Genomic DNA, 22,023 nt, shown 5'->3' on the forward strand with positions numbered 1-22,023 from the left:
CAGAGCTGAAATGCCATGCCACCTCATCTGAAATCAGCTCCAATTCCCAAGTCCTACATGAATGCATTTTAACTAGCTTGATCTTTCCTCTATAAAGATTCCTTTTGATATCTAAAGGAGTGCAGAATTTGGCCTATGAGCTTCTACTTTGTCAATGATTCTGCCTTAGTACTTTATCAGCAGTGGTATTTAAAGAGGAAGAAATCCCCTCTTATATTCCGTGTTCACTCTCAGGATGCCATTCATTCATTCATTCATTTACTCAATAAGGGTCTGTTCTGTCTGGCCCTGTGCTCAGTACTACACATACAGTGGTGAACAAAACACATGATTATTGTCCTCATGGAAATTTTGGCAATAGACTGTGACATTAAAAACTGTAAATATAAATTGGGTTAAGTGTTATGAAGAAAAAGAAGAAAGGGTCTACTAGAGAGACTGTCAAAGGAATATACTTTAGATGGGAGAAGTCAAAGAAAGACACTCTGAGAAAGTAACATGGAGGCTGACACCTGAAGAATGAGTAGGAATTTGCCAGGGAAAGAGCGAATGAAAAAAGATTCCAATCAAAGAAACTGAAGCAAAAAAGAGTTTGTCGGATTTAGAAACTGATGAAAACCAAGGTGGCCGGGAGATAGTGAGCAATGGGTAGGGTGGCAGAAAATGAAGTTGAAGACTATAAAGGCCCATGTTGACCTGAGGAGGAGCAGGGATACTGTACAACTTGAAAAAATACCTGTTATTTGTACAGTACAAACTCTGCAAATGAGACCTTGCCTAAATCTTCTTGACTCAAGGTGTAGGAGTGGGCATAGTTTTTTTAAAAGATTGAGTAATACTGATCCATTGATCCTTTTTGTTTCAAGGATGCTTGTATTGCTTTTAAAATAGTGAATCTCTTAAACATCACTTCTGTTTTGTCTGGAAATTTCTTTCTTTTTATTTAGTTATTAAGACATGGTCTTACTATGTTGCCCAGACTGGTCTTGAACACCAGGACTCAAACGATCCACCTGCCTTGGCCTCCCCGAGTGCTGGGATTACAGGTGCGAACCACTGCATCTGTTCTGGAATTTTCTTAGTAACACCCATAGGGTCTACTATGATATGCAAGACACCAAAAGGAGGTGACATCTTCACCAACAGAAGCTGAAGATGGTTAAATCACATTGCCTGTGACCACAAAGGAACTTAATGGCTAATAGTATCAAGCAATATAAGAAAATTAAGAGACAGGATGGATGGAAACTATAATGAGCATGGCTGAAGTATGAAATTAAACCTGCTGCAAAGTCCTGTATGATTGCACTTACTATATATTGAGGTTTAAATCATCTACCCAATGACTGAAGAACAGGTTAGCTTGTGGGTGGGGTTGAAGGTAATCAAATGGATTAATGCATGTCAAGCACCTGAAAACATCTGACATTTGGTGAGCAAATGGAGCTACTGTTATTATCTATGGTGATTTATTTTTTCCAAAACAAAATTTCAAAATAACACTTAGGGAAATAACATATTTGAAAAAATGGGTTGGTTATAATAGCTATTTATTATCAAAATGAGAAATGAACAAGAGTTTCACAGTGATATGACAAGGTAAGTTCAAATATTGTCTGTAGAATACAAGAACTAGATTTTAAAAAGTGTTGCAAAAAGGGTACCTACTATTTCAATATCCTATAGCTGAGTTACAAATCACCTAAGCACAATTACAAATAATTCAGCCTAGCACCTATGCAGGACACTGGCTAGCATGTGGCTCGCCAGCAGAGCCTTTTAGCAGTGGCAAAATCAATTGCATCTCAAGGAAATAGTCTTCCAGCATCAGAATGAAGAGATGGATTCCTTCCTCCCCTGGCTTGGTCCCTAATTTTTCTCTTTACAACTCTAGCAGATGTTGGGGCTCAGAAAACCCAAAGTGAAGGCCTCAGAAGCAAAGCTATCCTCTGACATTGTCCTGCCATCCTGTCTCAACCTCATTCTCCACAAAAGCAAGCCATAGAAACCTCAATTCCTCTTCCCCAAGTTAGGTCATAAAAACCGGAACCACCTTTCCATAATGCCAGCCTTAAAACATAAAGATAGTACTCTAATCTTTCCTCACCTCATTACGTAAGAGCTGGGCAAAAATAAATTTTCTGACCTACCTTCTTTGATAGTAGGTTATAAGATCCCATTCCAGACAGGTCCTGCCCTATAGCCACGAGGAAAAAATGCCGCGTAGAGACCAACAAGATTCTGAACAGACAGGCCTCGCTGGGTCCCCCACATGAGTCTATTCCCATTAGATCATATCTTTTTCTTCCAATCACTGTTTTTCAGGGCAGTCCAGTCTTCATCAAACCTATGCATAAAAATGCATAGTTTCCGCAGTATCTTTGGGTCTTCATTCTGAAGGCTCCTGGTTATGTAAAACTGTGATTAAATAAATTTGTTAAGCTTTTCTCTTGTTAACCTGTCTTTTGTGATAGGATTGTCAGCTGTGACCCTTATGAAGGGGTCTCTCCCTTCTGCCCTTACAGAGCCATCTGCCGCTATACAGCCATCTAGAACTGGTTTAGATGACTGGCCTTTGCCTGTCTTCCCCTAAGTATTCCCTATTACAGTCTTACTTCTGGTCTTAAAGACCTAATACTTCTATAAGAAACAAAAGAGAGAGTTATGAATTGGACATGTTGAGTACCAAAAACGTAATGAAGAGGCTGACATTTTGTTGCAATGACAATATGAAACAGATTTATTTACCAGAACAACCTGTTGGTCCCAAGGGTTGCTAACCAGTGTACTTTCTAAGTATCAAAATTAATACCAAAGAGGTAAGAATAAAACTCAGACCTTCTCCCAGTAGGTGGGGCTAGCATGAGACTTCTTGAATAAATCAATAGACAAATGAATAAACAAACTTACTAAAGGGACTGTTTAATTTTTGTCTCAGGCATTCCATAAAATCTTATAAATTTTATGATGTGTTGACCCTGTGCTCTACAAGTGTCAATGAAGAAGCATGTTATAGGAAGGAATATAAACTGTAGTTCAATATTTAAGAGGCTTTTTAAGGAGGTGTGGAAAGAGTCTGTGAGTGACTAAACTATGCAATATCATAGAAATAAAGACATGAAGAATAAGAGTAATATTTGTTGCTTTATTAAATTTTTTTCGCACAGAATTCTTTATAAAAACACTATGTCCCTAAAATGTCATTCAACATATATGCACACCTTTGATGTATAAGACACTGATCAAAAAAGACAGAAATGTGTCCCTTCCATTTTGTTTTTGTTCTGTTTGTTTTTAAAGGCAGGGTCTCACTATGTTGCCCAGGCTAGAGTCAAACTCCTGGGCTCAAGTAATCCTCCTGCCTCAGCCTGGGACTACAGGCACACACCACCACACCTGGCTTTGTGTTTCCGGTATTAATACGATGCCAAAATATTTAAAATTCTGAAAGGTAAACTCAAATATCTTAAATTTTACTTGACTTACAATTTCAATACTGATGACATTTTGATTGAATGTTGTGTTCGTAGTGCTATCTCTTTTTTGTTTATAAGAACAAAAGTCTCTCATTCTCTTGGTTTCTAAAATATGTATATTCATATGGTTTAGATACATATAGTTATATAAATATGTTATACAAAACAATATTTTTGAGTTGTAAATAAAAATTTTAAGGAAACCAAATCAGAATAAAAGTTAAAGTTAGAATACATTTAATAAATTAATTCTAAAGTTTAGACAAAGTTTTGGTTCTTCATGAAAGAAATGTACGAACTGTACCCTTGATTATACTCCTGCAAATAGGACACTTTCTTAAAGAAGGAGCGCAATCTTTGCATACTACTAGATGACCACAAGGAATAAACACTATGGATACTTCTTTGTCCATACACACTTTACATGTTCTTTCTTCTTGTAGTTTCCGCAATTGTTCTTCCACTGATAGATCTAGAAAGAGGAAAAAAATTTTAATAAAAGGCAATTTACTTCTTCAATGAAAAACCAAGAAAATACAAACAATGTTTTCTATTGCTTTAAAATATTAATACTAATACCTGAAATATCTTCTGTGGGAATATACTTTATATCCTGTTGCACTAAGGGAGGAAAAGAAAAAGCATTACTACTGACAAATAAGGTTAATATTGAGCTACAGAATATATTTTAAAAATGAGCAGTTTAGACTTGGGCCAAATACTCATGTCAAGACAACAAAAATCTTTAATTTTTTTATGCAATTAATATCTATAAATTAGATTGAATTTTTTTTTGAAACAGGGTCTCGGCTCTGCCCCCAGGCTGGAGTGCAGTAGCACAATCACAGCTCATGACAGCCTCTACCTCTCAGGCTCAAGCCATCCTCCCACCTTATTCTCCTGAGTAGCTGAGATTACCAGGCATACATCATCACAGCTAATTTTTTAAAAAATTTTTATAGTGACAGGGTCTCGCCATGTTGTCCAGTCTGGTCTGAAACTCCTGGGCTCAAGCTATCCACCTGCCTCAGCCTCCCAAGGTGTTAGGATTACAGGCATGAGTGACCACATTCAGCCTGAATAATTTTCAATAATCATAAATTACAAATAAGAGCATATTTTTAATTGACTTAGAAAATTTTAAAAAATAGTTTTCTACCACTCACCAAATAAATGCTCATATAACACAGTGTCAGCTTCTTGCAGAGAGTTTCTGAATACAGTGGCTGCAAAATTTCCTTTTACTAAAATAGTATCAATCAGTTCTCTTGCTTGTAAAGATGTCTGTGTCTTCCGTTTAATAACATCATGTTCTTGCTGATTAATAATTCTGGCAGTTAGTAGACTATCCAGGATTGGAATCACACAAGTCAAATGTTGAAAAAGTGCCATTCTATTCTTCCGGATTAATAATAAATCATCTTTGTAAAAACAAAAACAAGGATAAACATGTTCAAACTCTGCTCACAAACTTCCTTCCAGTCCTATACATACAACAAAATAAAAACTATCTTTAATTCATAATCAATAAGGCATTGATGTTAATTGCTAGGTTTAGGTGTGTCTCATCTCCTGTGCTTAATAATAAATGTTGTTATAATTATAATGCAGGGTGCAGTGGCACATGCCTGTAACACTAGCTAATCAGGAGCCTGAAGTAGGAGGATCACACAAGCCCTGAGGTTAGAGACCAGACTAGGCAACATAGCAATACCCTGTCTCAAAAAAATATAATGATAATAATGCTAATTATAGTAAAGACTAACATTTAGTGAGCCCTGTGTTAAGAACTTTACATGTGCCGGGTGCAGTGGCTCAAGCCTGTAATCCCAGCACTTTGGGAGGCCGAGGCGGGTGGATCACAAGGTCAAGAGATCGAGACCATCCTGGCCAACATGGTGAAACCCCATCTCTACTAAAAATACAAAAATTAGCTGGGTGTGGTGGTCACATGCCTATAGTCCCAGCTACTCAGGAGGCAAAGGTTGCAGTGAGCTGAGATTGTGCCACTGCACTCCAGCCTGGAGCCTGGCGACAGAGTGAGACTCTGTCTCAAAAAAAAAAGAACTTTACATGTATTGATTCATCTTCACAACAGCTCTTTAAGGTAGGTCCTAATAGCCTCATTTAAAAGATGAGAAAATGAAGCCACAGTGAGGCAAGTAAGTTGCCAAAGTACACACAACTAGCAAAAATCAAACTGGGTAGTCTGGTGTCATGTACTGTACTTTCAATCATTTTGTAGTACTGCTAAGTCTTTAACCAAATGAAACTTAGAGCCCATTAAAATTGACATTTCAATTTGATCTAGTCAAATTAAGGAAAGAGAAAATAAAGAACATTAAATAATTTTTTTCTTAAAGTATCATTCTTTCACAAAATTTCTTTTATTATTATTTATTTATTTATTTTTAAAGCAGCGTCTTGCCCTGTCATCCAGGCTGGAGTGCAGTGGAGTGCAGTGGCATGATCTCAGCTCACGGCAACGTCTGTCTCCAGGATTCAAGCTATTCTCGTGCCTCAGCCTCCCGAGTAACTGGGATTACAGGCACCTGCCACTACACCCAGCTAATTTTTTGTATTTTTAGTAGAGATGGGGTTTCACTATGTTGGCCAGGCTGGTCTCAACCTCCTGACCTTGTGATATGCCTGCCTCAGCCTCCCAAAGTGCTGGGATTACCAGCTTGAGCCACTGCACCAGCCTTAAATGGTTCTTTTTATGCATCCTATTACTTGACAAAGTCAGTGTATCTGAAACCTAACAATCGTCTCTACCAAAACAGTTCTTCAGATAGGTCAGCCTCTGTCATTAGTTATTTTATAGAAATAGCTTTATGAATTATGGTAAGCTATATGACAATTAATAAACTTAGATTCATAAGTTATATTCCAAAGAGATAATAAAATTGCAGTTTTAAAATATAAAATGTTTTACCAGTGGATAAAAAAATCTAGATCTTGAAGGAGAATAAGATGATCTTGTAGGACAAGAAGGTAGTTACTGAAAAATAGGATTTATTATTCAAAATGCTGTTACTGCCTTTCCCTGCTTACTGTAAAATATTTAGGAAAAGGCAATCTGTCTAACTGGGGAAAATAATTAAAATTTCAACTTAAAATGGAATTTTAAAGAAATGTTATAGGCTGGACATAGTTGCTCACACCTGTAATCCCAGCACTTTGGGAGGCCAAAGCGGGAGGATCACTTGAGGTCCGGAGTTTGGGACCAGCCTGGCCAACATGGTGAAACCCTGTCTCTTCTGAAAATACAAAAATTATCTGGGCGTGGTGGCATGAGCCTGTAGTCCTAGCTACTCAGGAGGCTGAGGCAGGAAAATAGCTTGAACGCAGGAGGCAGAAGTTGCAGTGAATCAAGATCATGCCACTGCACTCCAGTCTAGGTGACAGAGTGAGACTGTCTCAGAATAAATCTAATAATTATCCCTGATCCCACCCTGATTTACTCCAAAGGGAAGTGAACAACTAGCCTAGGATTGAAAATGTGCCAAGATGCAACAAGAATTCCATTTTCAAGGTCTTAAGAAAAAAAAAATGTGCCATGAATGCATAACTGCACACAAAGCCAACTATCCAGAGAAAAAAATATGGAAAACAGAAAATAATACTTTTGCACATCATACATTTTCAATTTATGAGCAACTCAAATATATTTGAATATAAAGAAATTTTTCGGTGTTTGAATTCAGAATACTAAACATGAAAAAAATCTGACAGGATTGAGTACATTTTTAGTATATATACTAGATGAGTATACTTTCCATAACAGATAGAGTAGTAACAAATCCTTATGAAAATAGAGACTGTATTAATAAATCTACATACTTGATTCTCTTTCCTCAGTTGCTCTTTCTTTCTCTTCTTCCCTTATTTCATCTTCTGCATTGAGTAGGTCTAACACAAGATCACTGACGAGTCTATAATTCTCTCCAGTTGCTAGGATTTTTCTCTGAACTGTCTGTTTTACCAGGCTTCTACTAAAGCCCATTTCCAGGGCAGCTTTAACCACAGGAGTATTCATCATGATTGCATCTTCTGCATGATCTTCTCCAGGTTCGAAACGCATAACTATAAGGAAAAAATAATTTAACAAATTTAACAAACCTGTATATTTCTGAAAAATTGAAATTTGCATTGAAATCAAAATTGAAAGTTTTTACAATATTAAAAACATAAAACCAACAAAATGTGTAGGCATCATTTTGTATGAACACTGTTAAATTTAAAATTATATATATGTTCAGTCATCAAAATAATAACATGGAATATTGTACTTAGATGCAAAATACATATTACCTGTCATAACTGGATATACATATGTGAACAGAAGTGTGACACAATCAGCTTTGTGAAACAGAAGTGGCAGGGATTACCTCCCACCAGAATTCAGATTCTTTTTCCCTATGTTGAATGAACAAATGAGCTTTCTAAATCAAGAATATTTCACATATTTTCAGAGAGGTTATTATCATACAATATTGCTTCCTTGTAGTTCATTCTCAACAGTACAATCAGATTGACTTTTTAAAAACACAAAGCTGTTTGTGTCACACTTCTTAAATTCTACCAACAATTCCATTTTATCTTAGGATAAAATCCAAAATATAATTGGCTTACAAAGTCTCATACAATCTCAACCCTGTTTATCTCTTCAGCTTCATCCCTTGCCACTGAGTCATTTGCATCCTGCACTCTAGCCCAGAAGTCACAAACTGATGGCTCTGGTGTCAAATTCTGCCTGTAGTGCTGACCACTCGTACCGCTGGCCTGCTTCACTCATTTATCTATTAGCAACTCCTACTTCGGGTTATATAGAATTCTGTTCAGTTCTTCAAAGGTCTCTATTCTTTGTCACTTTGGTCTTTCATATGCTGTTATCTCTGCCTGGAATACACTTCTTCCATTTGTCGCTTGGTTAACTCCTACTCTTCCCTTGGATTCTCTGCTAAGACAAATACATCCTCTGGAAATCCTTTTCTGGCCCTCCAAAGTCTGGGTTAATTGCCCCACATGCACTCTCATATCATACTTTACTTTCACTGCCATATCCCTTTCTCCTGTCTGTGTATTTGTCTGTATCCTATAGATACATGTGACCAGGAGTTATGTTTATCCTGTTCTCTATTCTTACCTCAGAATAGGAGGTACACAATAAATATTTACTGAATTGAACATGAGATAATGGAATAAAAGAGCTTGTACAAATATTAGCTCTATCACATTTAGGTTTAAGGTGATGAACAAGTCATTCAGGGTACCTGTTGAAGAAGAAGACTAACATGTTCTATCCTTTCCCTTTCACAGAAAGAATATGTGAGCAATCGAACGTCATAGTACATCTGTTCCCACACTGGCCCAAGACAAAGGTTAGGTTGGATGTATGTAGTCTGTTAAAACTATACATGTCTGAGTCCCACCCTTAAACACTCAGATTTAATTCAGTAGGTCTAAAGTAGAAACTGGAAATCTGTCTTATTTTTTAAGTTCTCCAGACAACTCTGATAGGCACTGAAGTTTGGGAAATACCAACACAGTATATTTGAAAATGCATTCATTGTAAATTATAAATCAATATGAAGGTACATTACGATTATCAACTTTCATCTTTTTTTTTTTTTTTTTTTTTTTTTTTTTTTTTTTTTTTTTTTTTTTTTTTTTTTTTTGAGATAGTGTCACACTGTCGCCTGGGCTAGAGTACAATGGCATGATCTCAGCTCACTCTAACCTCTGCCTTCCGGGTTCAAGTGATTTTCTTGCCTCAGCCTCCCAAGTAGCTGGGATTACAGGTGCCTGCCACCACAACCAGCTAATTTTTGTGTATTTAGTAGAGACAGGGTTTCACCATGTTGGCCAGGCTGGTCTCAAACTCCTGACCTCGTGATCCGCCCGCCTCGGCCTCCAAAAGTGCTGGGATTATAAACGTGAGCCACCATGCCCAGCCAACTTTCAATCTTAACAGTACCAAATGACTCTGTTTAAATGCATTCATTATTGTCTACTGTACTTACTTGACGACTCTGGATTTTCATCTTCTGGGGTGTCTGATGTGGATAGCAACTGCAGGAAAAATATATATATATAAATATATATAAATTAAAATATAAATCTTATCTTACCCATTGCAATAAAAATGACTCAACAGACATCTTTTACTCAATTTATTGAAAACTACTTTCTTACTGGCAAAATAATTTTTTAACCAAAAACAATATTTCATTTATATTTGATAGTTATTCCCTAGGCCACAAACTAATAGAGTTTCTGTGTGTGTGTGTGTATATATTAACAAATAAAATCTATTTTCATTAAGGCAGGAAAAAGACTATACCTTTTCAGTAATCTATGAGACAATTAATTTTCCTTTCATCCACAGGTTTTACCTTCCCTGGGTCACCCTTTGGGATAAGTTGGACGCTGTATCAGTTTTGCTCATGGCTAGGATGGGTTTGACCATCAAACTATTATGTAAGTTATTTGCTTTTCCAAGAAGATTAGAAAAAGCAATAAAATTCTCTTTCTAAGGTCTTTTTTTCCTTTTTTTTTTTTTTGAGACGAAGTCTCACTCTGTCACCCAGGCTGGAGTGCAGTGGCAGTGGCACAATCTTGGCTCACTGCAACCTCCGTCTCCCAGGTTCAGGCAATTCTCCTGCCTCAGCCTCCTGAGTAGCTGGGATTACAGGCATGTGCCACCATGCCCAGCTAATTTTTGTATTTTTAGTAGAGACGAGGTTTCGCCATGTTGGTCAGGCTGGTCTTGAACTCCTGACCTTATGATCCACCCGCTTCAGCCTCCCAAAGTGCTGGGATTACAGGCGTGAGCCACCACGCTCTTTCTCAGATCTTTTGAAGGAAAATGTATATAGTAAAACTATTAAAAACTACTATCCCAGTCATTTTTTTCTCAAATAGTTTAATTTTTTGCAACTTGATTGAAAAAATGCTTACAGAGAAACATCACAAGTGTCATTATCAGGAGACAACCATTTATGGATATATTTTTCTCCAAAGAATAATACTTTCTACGATCATGTCAGATTTGGTAAGAAAAATAAAATGTATTTCTAAAACAACTCTTGTCTTTTCATTAAAATTGCACTCTCTGTAATTATTAGAAAGTAATTTATCTGATGGCAACCAATATTTTAAAAAAGAACTTTCCGTACCTACCTCTTCAAGTAGGTTAGGGCAACTGGCTTGAACTTGATGGATGAACTCCTGTCCTTTAATTCTTATCAAGTACTCACACCTAAAATGTAAAGAAAATAAAGTTTGGGGAGTTATTTATAAAAGTGAAATGAAAATGTAATAACACAAATTTCTCATCTCTAGGTGTTTATTCCATCTCAAATATGGTTGTTTCCCCCAAATCACAGAATCATTTAAGATCATTTATTCTAAACTTAATGTTAGAAGAATAAATAAAGCCTAGCCCAGTGGGAACTAATTCTATTGTATTGCTTTCAAAAAACATTATTTTTGTAAAACTATCCCATAAGTATCCTATGATAGGATTTAGATTTTCTTGTGTGACTTTTAAATTGTTTTTTAAGATGCTTCTCATGAAGGTTAACATTTTTCATACCGTTTGAATGTTTTACAAAATTAATATTTTTTTGTATTTACCAAGACATGTTATGCTTCCACTAAAAATTTTCTTTTTTTCTTTTAGACAGAGGCTCGCTCTGTCACCCAGGTTGGAGTACAGTGGCATGATCTTGGTTCACTGTAACCTCCGCCTCTCAGGTTCAAGCAATTCTCGTGCCTCGGCCTCCCGAGTAACTGGGATTGCAGGTGCCCGCCACCACACCCAGCTAATTTTGTATTTTTAGTGGAGATGGGATTTCACCATGATGGCCAGGCTGGTCTTGAATTCCTGACCTCAAGTGATCCTCCTGCCTCAGCCTCCCAAAGTGCTGGGATTACAGGCAGGAGCCACCGCACCCAGCCACTTCAGCTAATTTTGAAAAGTACTAAATGGTTATCCTAATTTGCACAAGACTAATTCAGCCATTTGTAGACTGGTAAATATTTCAAATGAGTATAAACATACATATAATCACTTTACTATTCATTTAGCATATAGGGAATGGTCAGAGATATTACAGTGAAAGGCAGGTTGATATAAGCAAGAGGAAGGCTATTCTGCCAAGTAATCTGCCAAAGCTCAAGCGGACAAGAGTCAGAGCCTCTCAATCTACTGAGGTCAAGTGAGGCCGTCTCAGCTCTTAGCTGCTCTCTTCAACTCTTCTGAGATTCTTAAAAACACACTGATGTTGGCCGGGCATGGTGGCTCACACCTATAATTGAAGGACTTTGGGAGGCCAAGGCGGTTGGATCACCTGAGGTCAGGAGTTTGCGAGCAGCCTGGACAACAACATGGTGAAACCCCATCTCCACTAAAAATACAAAAATTAGCCGGGCATGGTAGCGTGTGCCTGTAGTCCCATCTACTGACAAGGCTGAGGCATGAGAATTGCTTGAACCCGGGAGGCGGATGTTGAAGTGAGCTGAGATCCCATCACTGCATTTCAACCTGGGAGACAAAGCCAGACTCCAACTCAAGACAACAAAAATAACCAAAATAAGTTAAGATGCCAAGCTTATTTATCAATATTAACCCATTTCCCATTTGGAAAAGCACAGTGCAGCTTGTTGCCTATGCAGTGTTCTCAGGGCAAAAGGGAAATGAGTTGAATAATAGCAAAAGTTTTGACCATAAAAAAATGTAATTGTAGGCCACATGATTTAGATGAAAAAGGAGAATATAAAAGAATGTCTTTTTGAAGCTGACGTTTTAGTTAGTACATGAAGTTTCTTACCAACTTAATGAAAACCCACACTTGCAAGCTGATCAGGATTAACTAGAACACTAGAGGGCCAGCTAAACAATCAAAAGGGTCACACATCACATTAAGATGCTGTGTGGTGATTAAAACAGATGAGATGAGTCTATACTTACCCTGACCACCCAATTTAATATTGTAACCTCCCCGGCTTTTCTAAATTCCTCTGTTCTTTCTATTGACTGTACTTATTTTCCAACATTCTCTGTAATTTATTCAAGTTTTTATTAATTGTCTGTCCTCTCTGGCTATAATACAAATTTAGGAGACCAGGGGTCTTTGTTTTGCTCAACTGATTTTATGCAACCACAACCAATGCCTAGCAATAGGTGATCAATGAATATTATTGAATACTGAATGAATAGAAATATGTCCAAGACATATGTTGACTGAAAAAGCTTCAAAACTAAATATAATATTTAATTTATGTAAAATCATGTACATTTATTTCTATATGTATATATGGATAAAGAGATATCTGCAGGGTTATTCACTAAAATGGTAACCATGCTTATCCTTAGGTGGTAAGATTTCTAGACATATTAATTTTCTTTTTCTGTGCTTTTCTACAACATGTGACTTTGTTTTTATAATGAGCATGTATTATTTAAATACATGTATTTCTTTAAAAATTAAACAAAAATCCCCAAAATTATTTCTTCATTGTCTTAAGTCCATCAAAACTTTTTAAGTATTTTTCTAAGTAATCCATCCTAAACTTATTCACAAATACATATTTAAAAGAGAGTAACAGCTGATTTAAGGTAAACACATATAAGCAATCTCATGATAATCACAAAAATTTTCTAAGAGAATTTCAAAACAATTACCTTGGAAACCACTTGGCATGTTCTACCCATGGATCATCTCCAGATTCCCAACACCTGAGTCCACCATCACAGCAAAAGCATTTGACATCATCACTGTTACCTAAAATTAATTTTGGACCAGAACTTATGAATACACATAATTTGCTCACTAAAATGTATAAAATAAAATGTACCTTTTAAATTAGCAGATTAAGTTTCTTACCCACATAATAAAAACCCGCACTTGCAAGCTGCTCAGGATTAACCAGAACACTGGAGGGCCAGTTAAAGAATGTTTTAAAGCGGGCTGCATGTGTCTGCATGCTCAGATTAGAAACTGTGATTCTTGAAGTGTCTTGAAGCTGTTTTCCTATAAACGGGCATTTGGGAAAATGTCTCAGGTGTTCTGACATAGCATCATCCTTTGGTTCCCAATTGCTCAATTTTCCACCACAGGCAAAGCAAGCCACTCTGTCTCCAGGTCCTATGTAGTAAAAGCCTGCTTTTGCCAGATCTGCTGGCGACAGAAAAGTCAATGGCCACGTCTGAAAAGTAAGTAATCTGGCTTTTTCATTATTCATTGCACAGTGGTAAGAACTTCTCATCAAGGCAGAAAAATCTTGATTTGCTCTGGAGTTTAGAAGATTTGATGGAAAGCTTGAATAAGAGCCAATGAAATATTCACTGTTTTCTGTACCTGGAAGTAATGAGTGTGTGGAATTTGTTACTGAAGAAGGAAAAGTAGGCTGAGAGGTAGCTTCCAAGTTGTTAACTGAATTTAGACTCTGAACAAATCTGCAGCTAGGATACAACTTTTTATGCTTTTCAATAGGACTGTCTCCTCTTTTCCAGTTATCCAGCATCAGGCCACAACAGAAGCATTTGACCTTGTCATTCACACCAGTGTAATAGAAACCAGCACGAGCAAGACTCCTTTCCGAGACAGGAACCCCGGCGGGAAAAGTGGAAAATGTAGACATTCGGTACAGTTCACATGAGAAGTCATATTTCAATTCAAACATGTTGGTGCTTTTCATCGAATTTGATAAGAATATGCTATTTTCTACTATGTTCATAATGAAATCAATGGGGAAGAAAAGGGACTAGCCTTTCTCTGGGGAGGTAGTTTTGTGCATGGCTTTGCTTTTATAAGTTTTAATACCAGGCTAAAAAGCTAAAATTAGAAATTTTTCATTCTTTTTATTTCTATGCATTTAGAATTTCAACATGGAAAGATTCTAAATCCTATACTGATACATTTTAAGGAAGAAATACACAATTGCACCTTTGTATAATCTTTATACATACAATGTAAACATGATGCTACAGAGTAAACTGTGTTGAAAATTAAAACCCTTCAAGGAAGAGTAAAGTGCGTTAGGACATCAGGATCCCATTTAATGCCAAGCATCTCCACAAGTAGGTCAACTTCTCCAGGCTACTAGGGTGTTTCAGTGGCATTCAATCCACCTGAAGATGAAATGTGTGACTCATGAAGCTGGCTTCTTTTCATGGCAGAAAGCCATGCTCTCAAGTGTTTCTCAGCAAAAATATTCAGATTATGTTTATTTTTATTTTTGGAAATTTTGAAATTTGGTAGCCAAGAAAAAAAAGCATAAGACCTACCTCAAAGGAGGAAAAGAATACATTACCATATTTCACTGATTCTAAGATGGCTATATTAAAAATTCTGATATCAAGAAGTAATTTGTAATTAATGGCATATCATATTTTAATTAGCAGCACTTTTATTTCTTAGAGGTACATAAAATAATGGTATGATTTACAGTTGAAGACATTTTAAATTCAATGAAATATGGTATATTCCAAAGTTTTTCTCCAATTAGTCATTTTTTCTTTGTACAATCATTCTAATAAAGAGAACAAAACAATCTAAAATTTATCTTCAAATCAAGAACTTAACTAATAACAGGACTGACTGACACATCTTAAAACTTGGTTTCAATATTTATTAAAAACAGTTATTTCCCATAGATCATCAGGAATATGATTGCTTAAGCATAGTGATACAATTAGACCTTATACAATTAAATATTCTATTTAAAATAAATCATCAGAGATTAACGTATTTGTTCATTTGGTCTTTTGGACTCAGCCTCATGCTGCTGAAGCAACTCAGTGTTATTTTTTTTTTTTAATTCTAATAGTATACTTGGCTACAACACAGAAATGTCCTCTGTAATTATGGTAGACACTGGGTACTAAAAAAAGAGACTCTGTCACAAACTACCAGTAACAAAACTGAACTTCTTTGCTATATTCAGGTTACTTTTGGAAAAACAGAATCATGATATATACTGCATTCCCTTGATTAAAAAATTTCTTAAGACAATTTAGATATGACTATAAAATAACAGACCTTTCAAAGATTTTTTTAAAATGTTTGTCCCCCTCAAAAAAACTAACATTGTAGTTATTCAACTTATCACCTACTGAAAACATTTTTGAACTTTTGTTTTTCTAATTGTTTCTGAAGCCAACATTAAATCTACTCTGATAGTGGTTTTATTTTTTAAAACAGTCAAAAATTACGAAGTGCCATGCATAGGCTAATATGGATAATCCAATTGCATAAATGTGGTTTTGGTTAGAAATTATTTCATGGATAGCATACCTTGAACCAGAATTTATCATGACCAAAAAAAATAATAAATTTACCATTTCAACAGCAGAGACCTTGTCAAAATTCAGAATTTCTCAATTATGACTTACTAGCCATTAGTAAAGAGGTTCTGAGTCAATAATATTAGCAATGACCAATAAGCAAGTCATTGTGGCTTTTTCTTTATTTACTTTTTTACCAGCGATTTGCAAGCATGGTTTCTTGGATCTCACAGATACTGGGTTTTCTACTGCAGACTTCAATGCTTTGTTTCCAGGTGGCAGGAGAGACATCACATCTCATTACCAATGATTACTTCCCTCAAAGGTAAGTAATTGTACCTAACTTCAATATTCCTTTCCCTGAATGAAAACTTTACGCACTGTCATAAAAGTCTTCTTTGTATTCATCACTGTCCTTACATAAATTTTCTGAGTAAGCTCCTTCATTTCCAGAAATGTAACCTTCAACCATCATTCTCATCCTCATCATTCTCAGTGACAACAGCCCATTTAAACAAACTTTTGGATTTTTAAAACATCAGTAGCCTTGTAGATAACTAGATAGTTTCTTCACCCAACATCACATTTATCTTTTTACTTCCTCTAAATTTGCTGCACCTATCAAAAATCTTTGTTCTTGATTTTTCTTTGTCACTGTAGATGTATTGTAACATGTCAAAGCTTTCACCTGCATGTTTCTTTAATTTTGCAGTGGGTTGAGTGTTAGCTCTTTGTTCTAAATAACTGATTTTAAAATCTTTCCCAATCACAGGTACTGTTTCTATTCTACAAAATGGGAGAATACTCCAGTAGGAGATTGCCTGGCCAACTCTTAAAAAAAAAATGCTTTAACCATATGCCCTAGCTAGAATCACTTCTCCTTTATTTTCACAAATCAAATTCAAAATCAAACTCATTATAGTTATACCTTATATAAATAGATCATCTTTATAAAATTAGCATTCTTTGGATAGTAAAACACCAGTTAACTACTTAATTTGTTTACCCATGCACAAAACTACCTCCCAAGATTAGACTAGGTCCCTTTAAGGATTTTAGGTCTCCATCTTAAGATGTTTTGATTTATAGAAGAAACTGGAAAAGAAAAATCTAGAAGAAGCAGTCTTCCTCCTTTGTAAACCTGTTCAAAAACAAACAAAAAGACAGTTTTAAAAGTCAATTCATAGATAGGGCACAATGATCTTTTTTAAAAAATCATTTTCTCCAAAGTAGAGCAATAGTAATTACGATTGTCTACCACATATCAGGTTCTTTACTAGGCACTGTAGAGGCCAAAAAGAGATTTAAAACAAAACAAAAAAACAGAGTCTCTGGTACAGTGGCTCAGGCCTGTAATCCCAGCACTTTGGGAGGCCAAGGCGGGCAGATCACTTGAGGAGATCAGGAGTCAGGAGTTCAAGACCAACCTGGCCAACATGGTGAAACCCCATCGCTACTAAAAATACAATTATTAGCTGGGTGCGGTGGCATGCACCTGTATTCCCAGCTACTCAGAAGGCTGAGGCAGGTGAATCACTTGAGACCAGGAGGCAGAGGTTGCAGTGACCTGAGACTGCGCCACTGCACTCCATCCAGCCTGGGTGACACAGCAAGACTCCATCTCAAAAAAACAAAAAACAAAAACAAAAAACCAGAGGTCTCAAAGTGGTAGGCATATCATGTTTGGCTTACATAAAATTGCATTATAGTACTTCACTAGTTTTTTAAGTTTTTATTTTGAAATTTATACATAGAGAAAACTTACAAAAATAATACAGTTTCTGCATATTCTGCACTTAGCTTCACCAAAGCCAACATCTTACATAGTCATAGTGCAATTAAAGAAACCAGAAAATTCACACTGTACCACGCTGTGGATTAATCTGCATGCCTTATTTGAATTTAATAGTTTCCAAATACATTTTTTTCTTGGACCACAGTATTTTTAAATCTTACCATTATTTGCCAACATTTTTCAATGTAAGAGCCTTCCCACCACATTCTAGATTCCAAGATTCTCTTGAAAAATCAAAATATCTAGCAATGCTGGGCCTATAGTTCTGCAGGGCAGCAATCAGCTAGGGCTGAGCAGCAACTGTGCCCTTTAGAGAGGGAACGTGTTATCTTTGACTCCCTGATACTGAGACTGTTCTGGTAGTCTCTGCTAATAATAACAGTCTAGCAATAACAGACTGTTGCTATTTGTCATTGAACTGGCACTACTGTTTTCTTACAGCAGAATTATGAGGAAAGTGAAATCAGTGTAACACATGTGTCTATCAAAAGTAACAAAAATGAAAAGTAGAGGAAGAAGGACATACCTTTTGAGAAAAATAGGAGAACCATGTGTCTTTGTGGAAAGAAAGAATATTCCTTCATGTCAAATATGTAAACAGAGTATGCTTTCATTTAAAATAAATGAAAGTTTATTAAAAGAGACACCCACAAGGCCTCATGCCATGGCACACACCTTTAACCCAGCAGTTCGGGAGGCCGAGGTAGATGGATTGCTTGATTGCTCAAAATGGGTGACTTGGCAAAACTCCATCTCTACAGAAAAACTCAAAAATTAGCTAGACATGGTGGTGCATGCCTGTGGTCCCAGCTACTTGGGAGGCTGAGGCAGGAGGTTCACTTGAGCCCATGAGACAGAGGTTGCAGTGAGTATGAGACTGCATCACTGCATTCCAGCCTGGGTGACAGAGCAAGACCCTGTCTCAAAAAAAAAAAGAAAAGAAAAGAAAAAGAGAGAGACACTCAGAGGTTTTCTCATTTATATCACCAGCATTTGAGTTTGCAAATCCCTTACACAAATCTTACCCTAAAGAAGATTTAGGTCAGGTGCAGTGGCTGACACCTGTAATCCCAGCACTTTGGGAGGTCAAGGCATGCAGATCACTTGAGATCAGGAGCTCAAGACCAGCTTTGCCAACACGGTGAAACCCTATCTCTACTAAATATACAAAAAAATTAGCCCGGCGTGGTGGCACGCACTTGTAGTCCCAGCTACTCAGGAAGCTGAGGCAGGAGAATCACTTGAACCCGGGAGGTAAAGGTTGCAGTGAGCCGAGATCACACCACTGCACTCCAGCAAGGCATATAGTTGTGGAAATTTAGGCAACAACTATACAATAACAATACAAAAATATGCCAAGATGTCAACCCTAGATCACTTGTCCTAAACATTTCCAACACTTAGATGCAACCCTGCAGACTGGGACCAGCATCACTTCAGACTCCTTCACCAATCCTTAGCAATTCCTTTTAGCCCCGCTCAGCTCCCTAGCCCACTGCCCTATGCACCTCTTTTAAATCTTTAACTCCTTCCTCAAATTTCTCCACTACACTCCACTTCATTTTCAGTCAATTGCTTTGCCTTCTATTTCTCGAAGAAAAGAGGCATCACTGAGTAGGAACCCTTTCACATTCTCATATCCAAACCTTTTTTGCTCACAACCTACTTGCTGCCTCAAAGATTTGCCCCCTTATGGGATCCTACCCTCTCCTACTGCCTCAGAAATCTTCTTCTTAATCCCATTCCCCTCATTTCTTCAGCTCATTCATCTCACTCTTGACTGGCCCTTTTCCTTCCACATAACACTCATGCTTAAATCTATCTCAACTTTCAAATAAAAGCAGTTTTTAAAATACTCTTTCAATCCCTTTCTATTCTACCAACCTACCCTGTATTGCACCTTCCCATCACAACCAAGCAAACTGAACATGTGTGTATGGTTAATGTTTCCGTTTTCCCTCTGCCATTTACTCATTAAATCAGCATCACTCAAGACTGCTCTCAGTATTGATAACACCAATGGCTTCTTTGCCAAAACTAATGAAAATTTTTGCATCTGACACTGGGGCACACTTCCTCTTAGAAATGTCCCACTCCCTGGGTTTCTCTGGCACCAAGCTCTTGCAATTCCTCTTTCATTTCTAGGGGTTCCTTCTCAGACTGGCTCAGTCCCCAGCCTCTCCTGTCCTGACTCTTTCATTTAACCTACCAAGCAGGCAACCTCCCCCATCCCAGTGTTGTTGGGCATCCATACCCTGCTGGCCACGCAGCACATCCGTTTCTTTGACACTGGAGAGCAAGTGTGCCTTTTCTTTCTGCCTCCCCCGGGACAGTAAAATCTTTTATAATGGCAACTATTAATATGTTTCATCTCTGTACCTGCCTTCCCACTCACAGCATCTGCAGAGCTTGGCATATAGGGTAGACACTAAGACTTCCCATTGAAGAAGTAAATGTTAGCAAATGTGACTGAACCCTGAGTGACCAGAGCACTTCTATCAATTTTACATTAATGACCACAGAGTCTGTTCAGTGATCGATTAATATCAGGCTTCGGAATCAAGACATCTGGGGTGTCCAATACCAAGCAGTCCAGTATCCAGAAATGTGACCTTGGCAAGTAAATGTCCAAGAGTCTCAGTTACCTCATTGTCAAATGGAGATAATTATGGTAACTGCTTCTTACGATCATGATAATTAAATGTGAAAAATGCATGTAAAGTCTTCAGAGAAACCTAGCGTATAGCAGGTAGCAGTACTTAATGTTAGTAATAAATAATAGCAAATAAAGTCAGTATTTAATATTATTTTATGTTAGCACCAGGTAAATGCCTTCGACAATGTATTGACCAGAGTAAGAGCATGCTGGGTTTCCATGCTGATCCCCAGGAAGACAACGAAAAACTGCTGTCTTCCTACCGCCGCTTGGAAACATGCCTCCATTTGTTCATTAAACATTTTACTGAGTCCTTCCTGTGCCAGAGCTCTGCGTTAGGCTCTGTCCTGAAATGTATTTGGCACCTGCAAAGAACCAGTGATAACTCTTGGCAACCAAATCAAAAATGCCACAGCTTCACAATTCCACTGGCTCACTCCAAAAGTAAAACAGAAATTGAGCACCTGGAACCTATCTAGAGCCTACTTTGGGCTTTAGAGCCGTGTTTGATGACTGCGCCCCACCCACTGATTCTCAACCTGTGCAGCGCCCTGGTCTCTAGCTCTGAGCGCCCCTGGGCCAGCCGCCGGCGCACCTCTTACCCCTGGGGAGGCGCAAGGGTACGCGCGCGCGTACACAGACACACAGACACACACACACACACACACTCGCCTTCCTTCCTCACCCGCCTGCTGCCCAGAGGCCGAAGGCGCATCTCTTACCCCTGGGGAGGCGCAAGAGTACGCGCGCGCGCGTACACACACACACACACACACTCACACACTCACACTCGCCTTCCTTCCTCACCCGCTTGCTGCCCAAGGCCGACGACGCACGCTCCAGCAAGGACGAGCCCAGTCTTTTCAAGTAACACCTGTCGCCCGGCCTGCTCCGCGCGGGAGGGCACGAGTCTCACGCTGCCTTTTAAATGCGTCATCGAATCCCCACCCCTAGCCGCACTAGGCGTTCCGCACCCCTCCCAGTGGTTTGCATGGGCTTTTCTTTTAGAAATTAGGGGAACTCCAGCGGTAGTAACCACACGCACACTTCCTCTTACTCAGTGGCCTGGCAAATCCACTCGGGGATTTCCATGACCCAAATGCATGACTCTTTACCGTGGCATATCTGCGCGGCATTTACTGAAAGACATTTGCTTCATTGCTCTCGGGTCAGAGGAAATCTTGATAACCCATATAGAGAGGACGATCATTGCTCAGCCTGCCTGGAAAAGGTCAATGTGCCCTGGTTCCCATCCTCCAACCGCCATGCACTTTACACGTAAAAAGGTTAGGTTTTTCAATCTACTATAGCTGCAAAAGTAGCTAAAAAAAAAATCGAAACTTTATGAAATCCTTCTATTTATTTTTACTTTTTGTTCTGATCAAGAAAGTAACAGTTGAAAGCAAATGCGGCGGTATGTGAAAAAAATCAAGCAGTTATTGCAGTTTATTTTTTACTAGTTTAAAGATTGAAATTGCTTTGTTAATTTTCTGTAGTGAAATACTTTGTTTTGTTTTGGTGAGGTTTGTTTTTTGTTTTTTTGTTTTGTTTTGTTTTGTTTTGTTTTGAATAAGGGTGGAGTTGGCTATTTTAAAAAATCCCTCCTTTTAGCCTCTGGCAGGGCAGGTTTCTGAATTGCAGTGCCTTTCTCAGGAAAACCTGACATCTTTGAGTCACACTGCACTGCCATATTTTCCTCAATGTTCTCTAAGTAGTAAATTTAAGCAACTTCATCTGAGAGCGGTCCCTACCAGGGTAACAGATGGATTGGGTGAGTGCATCTGATTTTCTGTTTTCCAGT

The 22,023-nt window shown here is 37.8% G+C and overlaps 1 protein-coding gene across 5 annotated transcripts; it reads right to left on the reverse strand.

Annotated features, from left to right (window-relative positions):
- Window positions 1-1,533: 1,533 nt before the first annotated feature.
- BIRC3 (baculoviral IAP repeat containing 3) lies at window positions 1,534-21,174 on the reverse strand. 5 transcript variants are annotated; one of them, XM_017533065.2, is made up of 9 exons: window positions 21,030-21,174; window positions 13,370-13,843; window positions 13,168-13,267; window positions 10,662-10,740; window positions 9,503-9,551; window positions 7,320-7,562; window positions 4,643-4,897; window positions 4,056-4,097; window positions 1,534-3,948 (listed from the first exon to the last, which is right to left on the reverse strand). In XM_017533065.2, exons 1-9 carry the CDS (start codon window positions 21,157-21,159, stop codon window positions 3,755-3,757), a joined length of 1,566 nt encoding a protein of 521 aa, XP_017388554.1. In that variant the 5' UTR covers window positions 21,160-21,174; the 3' UTR covers window positions 1,534-3,754. The 5 variants fall into 5 exon arrangements, with proteins under 5 accessions (XP_017388554.1, XP_017388550.1, XP_037596085.1 ...); XM_017533061.1 differs by having other exon boundaries at window positions 13,370-16,912; window positions 21,030-21,157; XM_037740157.1 differs by having other exon boundaries at window positions 13,370-16,019; window positions 21,030-21,102.
- Window positions 21,175-22,023: the final 849 nt, after the last annotated feature.

Source organism: Cebus imitator, unplaced genomic scaffold, assembly GCF_001604975.1.
Source record: "Cebus imitator isolate Cc_AM_T3 unplaced genomic scaffold, Cebus_imitator-1.0 Scaffold79, whole genome shotgun sequence".
Taxonomy (NCBI): domain Eukaryota; kingdom Metazoa; phylum Chordata; class Mammalia; order Primates; family Cebidae; genus Cebus; species Cebus imitator.